This window comes from Ambystoma mexicanum, chromosome 13, assembly GCF_040938575.1.
Source record: "Ambystoma mexicanum isolate Mex_15411 chromosome 13, UKY_AmexF1_1, whole genome shotgun sequence".
NCBI classification, from domain to species: domain Eukaryota; kingdom Metazoa; phylum Chordata; class Amphibia; order Caudata; family Ambystomatidae; genus Ambystoma; species Ambystoma mexicanum.
In genome coordinates this window covers 681,817,089-681,833,602 of record NC_090938.1, presented here as the reverse complement: position 1 = coordinate 681,833,602, position 16,514 = coordinate 681,817,089, and the positions used below count along the sequence as shown (strand labels likewise).

The 16,514-nt window shown below is 50.1% G+C and overlaps 1 protein-coding gene across 2 annotated transcripts in view; it reads left to right on the top strand.

Moving 5' to 3' along the window:
* Positions 1-10,294: 10,294 nt before the first annotated feature.
* FBXL20 (F-box and leucine rich repeat protein 20) overlaps positions 10,295-16,514 on the top strand; it is an 867,163-nt gene continuing 860,943 nt past the window's right edge. For both annotated transcript variants that reach the window (XR_011283101.1, XM_069634719.1), the window contains exon 1: positions 10,295-11,143. Coding sequence is in view for 1 of the 2 variants with exons in the window: in XM_069634719.1 (XP_069490820.1) it covers positions 11,102-11,143 (42 nt within the window). In the remaining variant the exon portion in view is untranslated. The remainder of the gene's footprint in view (positions 11,144-16,514) is intronic.

Here is a 16,514-nt window from a genome sequence, read left to right as displayed (position 1 = left end):
GGGAATGAATCAGCAGGTAAGTCTTAACATGGAGATTTAGCTTTCCTTATTCCCTTCTCTCTCTCACCTTTTGTTCTGGTCTTTTTCTCCCTAGGCGCTGGGGCGTGACTGCGAATCCGGATGATCGCTGCTGAACATGGAGGCGCCCTGTAAAGGTGAGTGGAATGTGGCGCTGCAGCGATCGACGCGATGAGCTTTTAAATAAAAGTCTTCCTTTTCAGGATTGTCGGCGAGATGTCTCTGGGATGCGGTTTTAGCAGGTAAGGACTTTTCCTTCTTCTGTTCTCTTCTTCTCTTCCTTTGCAAGCGATTCAGGATGCTGGCAGGCGTGGCAGGAGTCAGGAGGCAGGAGTAGACACGGTGAGCGTCCAGCTGCTAGATGCAGAACAACGCGAAGCACGTGTGGCTGTTCGGGTGGGGTTTAAATAGCCTTGGAAGAAGTTCCAGGTATGTATGCTTCCTCCAATCAGGTATGTATCCTTCCCCGACCACGCCCGGATGGTAAATTAGTCCCACAGGTAAAGTAGTTCCTTTCAGGCCTCAAGGAGGCCGGGATCCTGCAGCATGGTCTGCATCAGGTAAGTGCACCCAAGCACTCCCATAATGAGCCTGGCGCCTATGGCGCCAGGACTGATGTCTTTTATGAGCCTATGTCACGCAACTTTTGGGGAGACCGGGGTCTGTTGCACCCGCTCCCTCTCCCACCTCCTGGCGGATCTACCCGCGCTTTCGCGCTTGGGCGTTCGCCGGGGGAAGAGGTGCTAGGGCCGGTGCTAGAGGGCTGCGGCGCATGCGCGGGAAACCACTGTCTCGGTTCCGCGCATGTGCCGTAGATTGGGCCTCCGCGCTGGGAAGGGCTTGCCTTCCAAGCCTCGTTCTGGGTCCGCCGGCGCTCGGAGACGAAACGGCTTGCGTTCCAGGCCTCGCGAGTGCCGGCGGCCCATAAGAGGAACCGCGAGCAGTAGCAAATCGCGTCTCAACGCGGTTGCTACAGTCGTGTTGCTCGCTCCTGCTTCTTATGGTTCCTGTTCCCTGTGCCTGGTCTTGCTTCAGCTCCAGCCTTCTCTTTGGTCTCCCTGCCTTGCTGGTCCCCAGCCTGCCTGGTTCCCAGTCTCCTGTTACCTGCTTGGGTTCTCCTTGGCTCCTGTCTGTTCCACGAGCCTCCCTGGGGTCCAGTTCCCAGTCCCCTTCTTTTCCCTGGGGACCCCTGCTCCTTGTCCTGGGTTCTCCCTGGGTCTTTCTGGGCTTAGCCTCTCCTCCTGCTTTCCTGGGGCCCTCGTTCACTGTCCTTGGATTTACCTTAGGGATCCCAACTCGTGGTGGTCTCCCCTCCCAATCTGGTTCCCTCTTCCTGTCTGGACCTGCCTGGTGCCTCATCCTTTGGACCTACTGTACCTCGAGCAGATCAGTCATTCCAGACCAGTTACGTGAAGCTGCTTGAACTTGTCTCCCTGTGGACTGGGGGCCTTACCTTGTATTCATCTGAGAGGTTCCTGGACTATCTTGCTTCATCACCGGATCACGTTCCTTTGGAATAAACTCTTTTGGACTTCACCCGTATCCAGTAACTTTCCATCAGACTGTGGCCTCTCCTGCCTGTGCTTGCACAGTCCCTTCGTCACGTTAATCAGGAGAGTGCTTTCCGTGACGCTGGGAGTTGGTCCATTCACCACCCTGTGTCATTAGGGTGGTGGAGAGGCTGGTTCCCCGAGTCACATGCTCGTCATTTCACTGGATGCAGCCTGGCGGTCCCAACTAGATCCACTGTCAAGAAAACAGGTACACAGTTCTCACGCACTTCTCTGCTTGACAGATTGAGACGCCTGCCTTCAGACCCAGAGATGGAGGATTCGCAAGAGATGTGGAACGAATTACAAGCACTCAGGGCAGAGATGACCGCCTTACGCCAGGAAAATCCGACTCTACGCCAAATGATAACCCAAGGGGCTATGAGTACCTCGCAGGTTGAAGGATCCTTGGCACATACAACACCAATCAAGTTCGATGGAGACCCACGTCGAGTGGCTGAATTTTGTAACCACTGTCGAATCCATTTTCTTTTCAGGTCGACACATTTCAACAACGATAAAGCCAAGATTGGCTACATCTTGGGGAATTTAACCGGGAATGCTCTGGCCTGGGCGACTCCGTTTGTAGTAACAAACAGTCCGATTCTGAATGACTTTGCAGCCTTTGAAAAAGCATTCCTCGAGGTTTTCCAGACGCCAAACCTGGCCTCCGCTGCGCAGAATCAACTGATGGATTTAAAACAGGGGAGTGCCGACATGATAACATACATCAGTCGCTTCCGCCTATTGGCAACCGATTCCCAATGGCCTGAAATCACACAAAAAACTCTGTTTCGTCGTGGGCTGAGAGAGGAGTACAAGGATGAGATACTCCACATTCCTGAACCAGAGTCTCTTCAACATCTAATCGATCAGGTGCTCCGAATTGATCAGAGACTGGCATAACGAAAGGCCGAGAGACGTCGGCTTGAGAGAAGTTCTCCCAGAACGACCAGTTTACCTGCCGGATCGTTTGGTTCTACCGAGTCTGGGCCAGAGCCAATGCAATTGGGTGCCATGAGGGGTCTGTTATCTGAGGAAGAGAGAAGACGGAGAAGGACGTTTCGGTTATGTCTCTATTGTGGAGCTGCCGGGCATTATCTGGGTACGTGCCCCTTACGACCCCAGAAGAAGAAAGCGGGAAACTAGAGGACCTGTCGCGTATTGGGAAGGCAGCGACAGGTCCCATTTCCTCCTCAGACCTTCCCCCGTTTTGCTCAGAACTTTACCCCATGAAACCCGCAGTGTTACAGACTTTGAAGATTCAGATCAAGTTGCCTGACAGAACCCTGGAAGTGTTTGGCCTGTTGGATAGCGGGGCTTCCGGCAATTACATTGATGAGACCTTTGCTTCTGTAAACCGGATTCCACTCCTGCCCAGACCCACTGCTCTGCCCGTGGAAGTCATCGACGGAACCCCTTTGTCTTCCGGACCCGTCCGTCAATGTACAATGGGCCTACTTCTTCAGATTGCCGACCATTTTGAAAACCTTGCTTTGGATGTTATCAAGTCCCCTACCTACAAGGTGGTTTTGGGGTTACCCTGGCTGCAACATCATAATCCGGCAATTGATTGGAGAACGCACACTTTGACCTTCTCCTCCGCAGTTTGTGCCCAGAAGTGCGGTTTGTCCGCTCCGATCCGAGCTTCTTCGAACCCCTTGGAATCTATTGGCAAAGGGGTCAGTGTGTGTTCCACCTCTCAAGTTCCACTGGTATATGCTGATTTTGGACAAGTGTTTTCTGAACCAGGCGATATACCTCTACCACCACATCGCTCGTTTGATTGTTCAATCGAGTTGTTACCGGACTGCGTGATTCCTCATGGGAAACTGTACGCTTTGACACAGGACGAGAGACAAGAGCTTCAAGACTACTTGTCGGATTGTTTACAGAAAGGATACATAGTTCCGTCCAAGTCGCCCGCAGGGTTTCCCCTGTTTTTTGTGAAGAAGAAAGAGGGCACTTTGAGACCTTGTGTGGACTATCGACAACTAAACAACATAACTATCAAAGACCGGTACCCACTTCCATTGATTCGCAGTATCCTGGAAACTCTACACACAGCCCGGATCTTTACCAAACTAGACTTATGTGGAGCCTATCACCTTGTGCGCATCAAGAGTGGAGATGAATGGAAGACTGCATTTAAGACACCTTTTGGGCATTTCGAGTATAGAGTCATGCCATTCGGTCTGTGTAACGCCCCAGCTATCTTTCAACGGTTCATGGACAACATCTTTGGTGATCTTATTGGCTTGTCAGTCTGGGTATATCTGGACGATATCCTGGTTTTTTCCAGAACCATCGAAGAACATGTGGGACATGTATGTGAGGTCCTTCGCCGTCTGTCTCTCAATCATTTATTCGCAAAGGAGGAGAAATGCTGCTTTCACCTGCCCAGTATAGAATTCTTGGGGTTTGTGATCAATCAGGACGGGGTAGAGATGGATCCTAAGAAAGTTCGAGCTATTCAGGAGTGGAAACAACCCCATGACATAAAATCTTTACAACGCTTCTTGGGATTCGCTAATTTCTATAGGCGCTTTTTTCCACGGTTTTCTCAAATCTCAGCGCCCCTCACCAGGCTGACCAGCAGTAAGATCATTTTCAAGTGGGATTCCCTTGCGTCTCAGGCATTCGACACCTTGAAGTCGGCCTTCATGGCCGCCCCGATTTTGCGTCACCCACAGGATGACTTACCTTATATTGTGGAAGCAGACGCTTCGAATTTCGCAGTTGGGGCGGTTCTCCTGCAAAGAGATCCGGTTACGTCTGTTGAACATCCAGTGGCCTACTTCTCACGCAAGTTGAATCCCAGCGAAAGAAATTATGCGGTCATCGAGAAGGAGCTGTTGGCCATCAAAACCGCATTTGAGGAATGGAGGCATCACCTACTTGGAGCCCGTTTTTCGGTAGAGGTTTGTACCGATCATCGTAACCTGCAGTACCTGCGCTCCCTGCAATGTCGAACGCCCCGTCAGGCTAGGTGGGCCTTCTTTTTCTCCCCATTCGTGTTTCATGTCACATATGTCCCAGGAGCCTCCAACTTGAAGGCGGATGCCCTCTCCCGATCACTGGAAAAAGTGGAAGAAACGTCCAGTTCGGATCAGCCGCTGATTTCCCCTCACCATTTCCTGTTGACGTTGTCTCCTCATCTACAGTCAATTGCGGATGCCACCCGGACGGATCCTGAAAGATCGGCCCTTCTTCGGCGAATGTCAGTATCTGAGCATGACAGGCTCCTGTTTTGCCGGAAGAGGCTTTACATCCCCAAGGGTACGATTCGAGATGGCATATTGCATGGGTTTCATGATTCACCTATTGGGGGTCATCGAGGGGTGAGAGCTACACGTGAGCTGATATCCCAACAGTTTTGGTGGCCTAGGTGGGCTACCGACGTCCAGAAATACATCGAGAGTTGTCCCGTCTGTGCCCAATGTAAGGTTTCTAGAAGACGACCTTTGGGACTGCTAGTACCCACAGAATTAGCACCATACCCATGGCATACCATCGCTACGGATTTTGTGGTTGATCTACCTCCTTCTAACGGGTTTACTTGTATAATGGTCGTGGTGGATAGCTTCACTAAATATGCTCATTTCATCCCGTTTAACAGGATCCGTACAGCTACTCAGATGGCTTCAGCTTTTTTCCATGAGATCTATCGACTACATGGTCTTCCTGAAAAGATTATCTCGGATCGTGGTTCTCAATTTCTCTCTGCTTTCTGGGACAAGGTGTGTGGTCATCTGGGAATTCGTAAAGCTTTGAGCTCTGGCTATCACCCGCAGACCAACGGGCTCACCGAAAGGACAAATCAGACTCTGGAGGAGTATCTCCGTAGTTTTGCTAACGCAACTCAGTCCAACTGGAAGGCGTACCTAGATCTTGCAGAAGTATCCTACAACAATACTGTCCACGCTTCTATTGGAGTTAGTCCGTTCTTCTGCTCAGCAGGTCAACATCCCAAGTTGGTGCCATTTCATCCTGTGCCCACCAGTACAGTTCCATCTGCTGATGTCCTGGTCTCTACCATTCAACGACAACAGGAATTGGCTTGCAGGATCCTGAAGGAAGCCAAGGAGCGGATGAAGGCCCAGGCTGACAGGAAAAGGAGTGTGGAACCAGACTTTCGGGTTGGGGATAGGGTTTGGTTGTCGTCCAAGAACCTGCCACTTCGCAATTTACCGGTCAAATTAGCTCCCCGGTATTTTGGTCCGTTCAAAATCACCAAACGGTTGTCTTCTGTGGCCTTTCGCCTTCAGCTACCTCCTTCTTGGCATGTACACCCTGTTTTCCATGTCTCCCTATTGAAGCCCTATGTGGTCGATCCCTATGGCCGATCCTGTCCTCGCCCAGCCTCTGTCCTTGTGCAAGGGGTCCCAGAATTCGAGGTTCAGGAGATTTGCGATGCCCGCTATCGCAGGGGGGTACTTCATTTTTTGGTTGATTGGAAGGGGTACCCGGTTTGTGATCGTACTTGGGAACCACGTCGGCATGTGCATGCTCCCCGCTTGGTTCGCGAGTTCTATGATCGATTTCCTTGGAAGCCTGGGGCCCCGGGCCTTTCTGGGAGGGGGCATAGTGTCACGCCACTTTTGGGGAGACCGGGGTCTGTTGCACCCGCTCCCTCTCCCACCTCCTGGCGGATCTACTCGCGCTTTCGCGCTTGGGCGTTCGCCGGGGGAAGAGGTGCTAGGGCCGGTGCTAGAGGGCTGCGGCGCATGCGCGGGAAACCACTGTCTCGGTTCCGCGCATGCGCCGTAGATTGGGCCTCCGCGCTGGGAAGGGCTTGCCTTCCAAGCCTCGTTCTGGGTCTGCCGGCGCTCGGAGACGAAACGGCTTGCGTTCCAGGCCTCGCGAGTGCCGGCGGCCCACAAGAGGAACCGCGAGCAGTAGCAAATCGCGTCTCAACGTGGTTGCTACGGTCGTGTTGCTCGCTCCTGCTCCCTGTGCCTGGTCTTGCTTCAGCTCCAGCCTTCTCTTTGGTCTCCCTGCCTTGCTGGTCCCCAGCCTGCCTGGTTCCCAGTCTCCTGTTACCTGCTTGGGTTCTCCTTGGCTCCTGTCTGTTCCACGAGCCTCCCTGGGGTCCAGTTCCCAGTCCCCTTCTTTTCCCTGGGGACCCCTGCTCCTTGTCCTGGGTTCTCCCTGGGTCTTTCTGGGCTTAGCCTCTCCTCCTGCTTTCCTGGGGCCCTCGTTCACTGTCCTTGGATTTACCTTAGGGATCCCAACTCGTGGTGGTCTCCCCTCCCAATCTGGTTCCCTCTTCCTGTCTGGACCTGCCTGGTGCCTCATCCTTTGGACCTACTGTACCTCGAGCAGATCAGTCATTCCAGACCAGTTACGTGAAGCTGCTTGAACTTGTCTCCCTGTGGACTGGGGGCCTTACCTTGTATTCATCTGAGAGTTTCCTGGACTATCTTGCTTCATCACCGGATCACGTACCTTTGGAATAAACTCTTTTGGACTTCACCCGTATCCAGTAACTTTCCATCAGACTGTGGCCTCTCCTGCCTGTGCTTGCACAGTCCCTTCGTCACGTTAATCAGGAGAGTGCTTTCCGTGACGCTGGGAGTTGGTCCATTCACCACCCTGTGTCATTAGGGTGGTGGAGAGGCTGGTTCCCCGAGTCACATGCTCGTCATTTCACTGGATGCAGCCTGGCGGTCCCAACTAGATCCACTGTCAAGAAAACAGGTACACAGTTCTCACGCACTTCTCTGCTTGACAGCCTGGCGCCATAGGCGCCAGGACACTGACCAAAGGGCCCCTATATGGGGTTGCTGGGCCCTTCCTTGGGGACTGGATGTCCGCTTTCGGGGACGCAGGGCTTGAACCGGCTCCCCGGAAGCGGGCATCATGACATCTCCCTTCTCCGAGCTTGGACCAAATTTATCTCATTTTCAAACTTTATTTACTATATCAAACTCGAAGACTTTCGACTGTGCGCAGGATTTTGTTTGATCCATCGCAGGACCACTTTGATTCACAATTCTTTGTTCTCTTCTTAATACTTTCTTTACTACATCAAAATTGAAGACTTTCGACTGTGCACAGGATTTTGCTTTACCAATCACAGAGCCACTTCGACTCACAATTCTTAGCTGGACACCTTACATAGCCCTTCGACTGAGCACCCACACAGTGCCAAACCACTCTGTCAAAGGTATTGTATCAGTCTCTTCAAGGTTTAAACACTCATCAGCAGTTCAACTTTACTTGCATCTTTTATCACACGCATTTGAATAATGTTCATTCCAGCGCTCGACATACAATGTTGCTGCTTATAACCTTGGCTTCAACACAGACTGATCTTGTATCAGTCTCCCCAACTCACCGGCTGTGTTGATTTCACTGACACTGCTTTGTTCTTGGAGGCAAGGACGGTGCCACAGCAGCTACTGGTTCTCCCCGCCTTGATTAGTGATGCAGGAAGGCCCCGGGTATCTCAGACACACAGTACAGGATTTTTCAGCCTGGTTTCCTGATCTTATGCTTTCTAATCTCAAGGGTTCTTGAAAGTAACAGTTTCTTGTCGGAAAGGTCAAGGGAACTTCCATCCGTGCGATCCCCTCCTGTTTTTCCGCCTTTCTTCTCTCGTTCAGCTGCCGTCTCGAAACTGCTGTTTCTTCATGTGCTTTTCCATATTCAGAGTGTACTTTTGTGTCCCGCCATTTATCCGTGTGGGGAAACTTAATGGAAGTCAGGTGTGAGTGATGGTCAGTAATTGCCTGATCATTGTATTGGGACACATCAGGTATACTGCTCGGGTGTAAGTCTGTTTTCTCCCAAAGTGGGCTGTCTGTGTGAAAGTGTTTGTGCAGGAAAGGGGCGAGGGGGGTAAAGATCCTATGTATCTTATCTGATAGGATGGGCTAAAGGTGTTACAGGAAAGAGAGGGATACCACGTTTCACCATCCGGTGTCCCACTCCCACTCCCCAAGGACCCCTCACCCAGGTGATCCTTCCACACTGGTCCGCTCTCAGGGTCTGGATCCAAAGGTGATGGCTGTGCCCTGGCCACATGAGAGAGATCCGCAGGGACTAGTAGGTGAGACACCTTCTGGTTTCTCACAGTAGGCTTCACTGTTGACAAGCCTGCGGTGTGCCTCGGCCACCAGTACGTGGCATTCAATGATAAAGAGAACTTCGGAGTCCTGCAACTCAGGATACTATGTCTTTCAGAGCCGCGTCCTCCGTCCGTCCCTTTATAATATTATATATAAATATAATAAGATTGCCCTTGCTGCATGTTTGCTGTCTCCTGCCTGCGTGGGGGTCCTCACAGAAGTATGCTCTGACGCCGGAACCTTACAGGGTCCTGACGTGTCGAGCTGCAAAATTCCGTGAGGTACTGCCTCCTGCCATTCCAGCCGAACGCCAGAGCTCGTTGAGCCCTGTTGTGCTCCTCTCTCTATTCGGCGGATGTGCTCCGCCAATTCATATGCACGCGCTGCACCCAATCTATGCGCCCACACAAAAATGTATCACTCACACGCGAATATGAAATAAAGTAAAGTTTTGCTTATCTGAGCTGCTTGAGCAGCAAAGAAAGAGGAAGAAGGACATTGGTTGATATGCTGGACTATGGGACCTGATTGGACAGTTTTTATCACATGGAAAGTTGAACCAATTATATGCAAACTACAAAATCACTTGTTTTCGTCTAAGTTGTAGATCTTTGACAGTTTATTTTGAAAGTTATGATCATTGTTTTTTTGCTGCTCGAGAAGGAAAGAGTTGAGATGAGCATAATCTGAGCCTCTGGGTCTTAAAATAGAATTGTGCATCTCTTGGTGGAATACATACAGGCGATTTTCCCAGGGCCACTCCACTACAGAGCTTTGCAGAGCCTGAAGATCTGACACCTACAAAAATGCTTGGCATACTGTCAACTAATAGAGCTAGATGAGGAAGTGGAGCTAGATGAGGAAGTGGTGACTGGAGCACATGGAGGGAGGCGTGGAATGGCTGAGCCATCTTCAGGATAGCTCTGGACTTCATTCTGGAATCACAAGCTAGCAGATAGGTCAGGGTATCAAAATGTGGTGAGACAAGCCCCAGGGGTTCGTGTGACAAAGCAAAGCATCCACATAATTTGAATCTCGAATGCCTGGAAGGTTCCTTCCTATTTGCTCTCTGCTGAAGGACAGTAGTAGTAGTATTCTGCGTGCTCCTCAGCATGGACATCATCTTCAAGACATCGGGTCCAGACTGTTCACAGAGATGAATGCCTTCTGACTACTCCCTGTCAAAGTAAGAGACAGCAGAGTAGTTGCCAAGGGAACTCCAGTTGTTGGGAGGATGGTATATAAAACGTGTTTGTCCCACAGAAACCAGGCTTTCAGTGTCTGCCGCAGGATGCCACGTCAAAGCAACATTATGTTGTCACCTTAGCCTAAACGATATCTACGAGTTATCAGTCCGTTATTTGTGCCCATGAACCTTTCAGGCCAGTAGTCCGTCCATGCCAGAATGTTTTTAGTCCGTCTTCTTTGTCTATATTCAGCTCTTTGACTAGTTGCCATATGATCTGTGTGGTGACCACAGGATGTGCAGCAGTCATTTTGGAATCAGGCAAAACGTGAACCCTTTTGTTTGAACCCTAATAAGCTAGTACCCTCGCTCGTGGTAGTATTGCCGGGTTGTTTTGCCTGACACCAAGATGGTCACTGATAAGGACGTAGCCCCGCCCTGATACAGAGCTGCACTTGCGCAGTATAGTGTGTATTCTGCTTGATCCTCTGCCGACCCCCCTGCGGGCTGCTGTCAGCAGAGGGGGATTGTTGCATCCAATCAAAACGAGGCTTGTTGTGGAAAGCCTCCGGTAGGGGCAACTGAGGGGACCGAATCCCGGACTGAGGGGAGACAGCTGCTGTCCTACGGCCGCGACGTACAGGGGGAAGAGTGGGAGGGGTGAGAGGAAGAGTCCGGGAGGAGGGAGACCTACAGGGGGCAGATACGGTGGGTTTGGATTTTAGGTCGCTACCCCGGGGCTCAAGGCGCTGCGGTTGCCCAGTCGGGCCGCTGCATACAGGGGTCTCAGCACCTATAACGTACTGAGGGTGGGTGCGGATAGACATCTGAAGGGAAGAAGCCAGAGCCCCGGAGCTGAATAATTGCTGCTAGACTGTCGCACAAGGAGCACTACAGGTGGACAGTGGTCGCCAGGGTGTTAGGTGCTCTTGTGTGCATAGAAGAGGAGAGGGGAGGGGGGGGGTCACGGGGCAGTGCTTCGGCTAGGAGTCCAGCTGCAGTCTTGACAGCTTCCATCCCGGGATGGACATTGGCCCTTGAGCAGGACTGCGGAAGAGGGGGGTGAAGGCACACTGCGGTTTAGTGAAGGGGACCACCCTAGCTAGGGCTGGGTTCAGTAGGACGGGCTAGGGCGCAGACCGATAGGAACAAGGTGGCGGATAAGGGCCCATGAGGGCTGGGACTGGCGAGTGGGTGCGAATCGGCTGCGCCGCCGAGGAGTGGTGCAGATAGTCCCGAGTCGGCAGAAGCAGTCAGCAGACGAGAGTCGGACCATGAGGAGAGAGATGAACGGGGTTACCAAAAGCAGGTTTGAGGTGAGTGCATGCATCGCTTGAAATACTGTGCAAGGTGTCCAATGCAGGGTCGAAACGGCCCACATCCTTTTGTCAGAGGTACGGTGTGGAAACCCCTTTGTTGGGGCTCTTCAGGTTCTTGACACTTTGTGGAGAGCGTTTTTGTACAACGGTGAACATTCTCTGTACTTAACACTGGGTGCCTGGGTAAGGGGGTATAAAGTATGTAGACCTAGTAGGCGATATAAGAGCTCAGACGCATTTGTGGGTATTGTCATGCTGTCGTGCCCTCTTGTTTGGGGTTATTGTGGTACCGACGTCTCTTGTGAAAGTGTGTGGTATTGCGCTGGCACCCCTTGCTTTTGTGTTGCGTAGGATTGTAATGATGCCAACACCTCTTGATGGCCGAGAAGCCAATCGGGGTCTACGGGACTCTAACAGGGTGGTGAGATTGCCGTCCTGTCTGCTGCTTGGGTGCTTATCTTTCTGGTGCCACCATTTCTTGTGCGGGCTGGGAGGCTTGGCGTCGGTACGATTGTTGTGGACGCTATCGTAGGGATTGCACACTTAGTTGGGGGGCAGGGCAATGTTGCTGCACGGTCCCTCCCAGGATTCCAGTCCTAGTTTCCGTTTGTTTGTGAACGTATTGAACCTAAAGTAGCGACCCGGACTGTATGCACGTACTCTTCCTTTTCTGGTTTGTACCACGCGTGACGTTTTTAAACACAAAGGGCTTCCTTCTCAGTTCCGCCGAGGCCATGCACCAGGCCCTGTCGCCCTTGTTTGTTTGTGTTGGTTCGTGGAGCCTAAGCGAGTCCTGCTCTGTATAACGATAGTAAATAAACTGTGATCCTGGGACCGGAAGGGATAAGGTTTAAAGCTCAGCCGGATACGGTGGAGGGGCCTGTGTAGGCAAAGGGGCCACTGTGCAAACATTATTAGAGAATGGACTGAAGTTGCTGGACGGGAGGTGGGGCTGAAGTCCCACGGAAAATGTAACTCCCTAAAACCCGGCAGCTCCTAGTACAGACTTTTCTTTGTGACTGGCTCCGGCAGCAGGCTCATTTTAACCCACTAACTTCCCCTTTACTCTGGCGCACCATAACAAACAAGGGAAACCGTGTAGTTTGTGTTCAGCCTGATTTCCGAAGCCCGTTGCATTCAACAAAGGCACATTGTCTGTTTTTCCCCCAGCCCATGGACCGGGACCCTATTTTACGATTGTTTTTGCAATTTTCTTCTTGGCTTCTTATGTAAACAATGACGGTGTTTTTAAGTAACCTTAAATAGCTTGTAGGACTAGCAGTAATGCGGAGCTAGCGGGTGTCGGTCGATCTGCTTCTAGCCTGGTTCACTTCCTCCCGTCACAGCTTTTCACCAGGCTAACTGGTGTCATACAAACAGCTAACCCTTCAAATGTTGGGCGAGGCACTAACTTCAGAGAATGTGGGGGAGGGTCAAACGTACTTGTGTGCGGCCATTTAACTTTACACATTCCAATGAGACTGCTTTGGTGCAGCTTCAGTGTTACAAGCAGTTAATGCTATCCTTCATGCCTGAAACCACATAATCTGGTCCCTAACAACTTTAAGGAGGCTTGGGTCATGCCCTCCAAAAAAAAAAGCCTAATCTAGACCCGAACACCCCTACGAATTACAGGCCAATCACAACTGTTCCCCTTCCTTCTAAACATTCTGGACAGAGTGGCATATTTGCAAATCCAGGAACACTTGGAGGGCAGCAATTTACTTGGCCTCCGACAATCTGGTTTTCGGCCCAGTCATGGCACAGAAACCACTCCCTGGACCTGAAAATACAGATGGACGGAATGAAAGATAAAGGTAAACTAGCCATGCTCCTCTTACTAGACCTATCAACTGCTTTTGATTTGCTTGACCACCAAATCCTCACGGAACATCTAACCACCGCAGCAGCAGCCTTCTCCAGAAACGCCTCCCCATGGATAAAATCTTTTTTATCCAACCGCACCACCAGAGTCTTCTCGCCTTCTTCCTCTGCAGCCCCGATCCCCTTCCACTGCGGGGTACCCCAAGGCTCCTGTGTATCCCCAACTCTATACAATATCTTCACAAAGTTCCTATTCGACTGTCTACTTGGGTGTCATCTACACAAATTACGCAGATGACACCCAGGTTCTCATCACCTTGCCAGGATGCTACGTGAATGATTCCAAACTAATTAATGACATCTACTCAGAAATTCAGGCATGGATGGCTATGCATTGCCTCTGCGTCAATGACGAAAAAACAGAGCTCCTTATTGTCGGCACCCAGGCCCGCCTCAACAAGCTAGACCCACAGTATATGTCCTTCAGCATTGATGGGAATTCAATGAAAGTTGCAAAGGAGATAAAAACTCTTGGTGTCTAACTTGACTCGACCTAATCACTAAAAAAACAAGTTGGCTCCATTGCTTCAGCAGCCTACACAAACTAATCAATGCCTACAAGACTTACCTATCCCCTACCAGTTGTATGACGCTAGCAAGAGCTCTAGCGCTCTCTAAATTAGACTACTGCAACACTCTCTACCTAGGAACGGCTGAACAGAACCTCAACAGACTACAAGTCTTACAAAATAACTCCCTAAGAGCTGCACTATACATCCCCAGATCCAATCATATCTCTAGACATAGACTAAAATCGAACTGGCTTCCAGTGCGCGACAGAATATCGCGCCGCACACTGGCAATCACCCACAAATGCATTTCCAACGTTGCACCAAAATACCTCTGACAAGTTCTCATTACGCCAAGCTACATGGCCCACCAGATCATTCCAAACTCACCTACTCTCCTAGGTACAACCTCAAAACGGCAGGTGGAGCCAGCTTCTCTGTACAAGCCACTAACCTCTGGAATGCCCTACCCCTCACCATCAGACTGGAATCCTCCTTCAAAACCAGCATTAAACTCTGGCTCTCCAGCAAGTTCAATAACTAATTTAAAAGATACCCTCACGGCTCCAGTGCCTCTGACCTTCTACTTCTGAGCCCACTGGTACACCCAGGCGTTTATTGTTTGTATACTCTTTATTTGTATTCACTGTGATGCCTAGACCATTCTGTAACCCAGATCTACCTGTTAGAACAATTGTTTATCTATGCATGTCATGTTTTATTTCCTATTGTGTAACATGTACTAAGTTTTCCAGTGCCCAGTTACCTCAGGGTTATGATATAAGATAGGTTATTTATAACACGCTTAATACCCACCAGTTTCTAAGCGCTGACTCGGGGATCGAACCTGTGTTGCTCCGTGTGATCTTGCTTCCAAGGTGCGCACGTTGCCTCTGAGCTATCCTCCCGAGAGTTAGGTGCGCGATACAAAATAATAAAAAAAAAATTGCAAACTTATGCACTGCTGTGAGAACGAACTGCTTCCTGTATCCCTGCCCATCCAATCGCTCCCCTGACATGCAAGTACTAACACCCCATCATGATTTCAATTGCCTAAAGATGCATGCAGACAAATGCAGTTGCTAATAATGAAATGCTTTACATTGGTAATTGCCAGACATTTGCAACTGTGCAGCTTCAGTTTATTGTAGGTCAGCCAGGTCAAGTAAGCTTAACCCAAAATGTCGGATGTTTGGGGGTAAATGTCCATTTGCCAAATGGTCGTTGCTCCACTGTGCACAAAGGAGCAAAGACCTATCTAAGACATTTAAAGCCTAACAGCATACATATGAAGTTACAAGAGTGTGGGTGCCCCTCTAATGGGAACGAACATGGGTCAAATATCCCGTTTTGTTTAATTTCTTCCACTCTGGTGTCTCTAACGAGGAGTCTCAGACAGCTGCTAAAAAGCCATTCTAATCGGGATATAATTGAAATACCCAGCCAGTGGATGTGAACCACTTGGAAGCTTTCTGAAACATTTCAATTACCTCAAATGTTTAAGCTGATAGTCATTGACTCAAGAAATTACAATTAGGAAATATAATCAACTCACAAAGAGTACCAACCGCCAAGAGGTTTTTTGACAGAACAAAGTCACGAAAGACTATCTCTATGGTGGAAAGATTGAGAACATAGGTTCAGAGGGCTCTGCTAACAGCATATTGTGTCAAGTCCATAGGTGAGGACTAACGTTATTTATTTATTCGTATTTGTTGAGCGCACAGCAGACCGAATGCATTGTGGCGCTTGTTACAGTGTTGCTTATACTTAGTTACATACAATTCAGTCCGTCGGAGTTACATTGGACAATATGATTCTTTTGTTACGTATATACATTGAGGGACAGGTAACTAGGAGAGCAGGGTTAGTTAAAGAGAGCAGTTTCGTGTTTTTTGCGGAAGGAGAAGAGATGTTTCAGCTCTGAGGTCAGTGGGGAGAGAGTTCCACAGCTTAGGTGCGAGGAAGGGGAAGCCTGTGCTTCCTGCCTTAGTCCTATTGATGCGAGGTATCGTTAGTTGGTTGGTGTATTGTAGTCTGGTCGGTCTGGTGGATTGAGATCTGCATAGGGTGTCAGATAGGTATGAGGGTGCTGAGAGGTTGATGCATTTGTGCGTGGTAGTGAGAATTTTGATAGAGATGCGGTTCTTGACTGGGAGCCAGTGGGCTGTCTTCCTTGCTTGAGTGATGTGGTCTATTTTCGGTATGCGGAGGGCTGCTCTAAGAGTGTTGTTTTGAGTTGTTTGGGGCCTTGATAGTTTTTTTTTTTTGGAGGTGCCGGATAGGTGCGCATTACAGTAATCTAGTTTGGCTCCTATGGTTGCTCTAGCGATGGAGAGGCAGTTATCCTTAGTTAGGAATGGTTTTATTGCGTTGATGAGCTTAGTACTCCGTGCGGAAGCTGAGACTATGGCGCTGACTTGTTTGTCCATGGACAGGGTAGCGTCTATGTGAACCACCAGTGTTTTGACTGAGGATAATACTGGGATGACACAGTTGTCTATGTTGAAATTGAGGTACAACGGGTTGAGGTTGGAGAGAGTGGATTTCTGGCCTAGAATGAGGATTTCGGTCTTGTCCCCGTTCAGGCAGAGGCCGTTAGTAGCCATCCACGCTTGTATGGTGGAGTAAATTTGTTGTAGGGTAGTGGCGTCGTGATGATAATGCCCCGTCAGGGGAAGGAGAACCTGAGTGTCATCAGCGTAATTTGTGTATGTGATCCCAAGTGCGTCCAGTTTATCAAAGAGAGGCTTGGTAAAAAGATTATAGAGCGTGGGGGCAGTACATGAGCCTTGTGGGACACTGCAGTGGGTGATGGATGGTGTTGCATGAGCTGTGTTAGAGAACACTTTCATAGCTCTGCCCTCTAGGAATGAGGTCACCCAGGACGCTGCGTCCTTGGAGAAGTGTGCTGCATGTATCAGATGACTGGTAAGTGTAGTGTGATCTACCAGATCAAACGCTGCTGAGAGGTC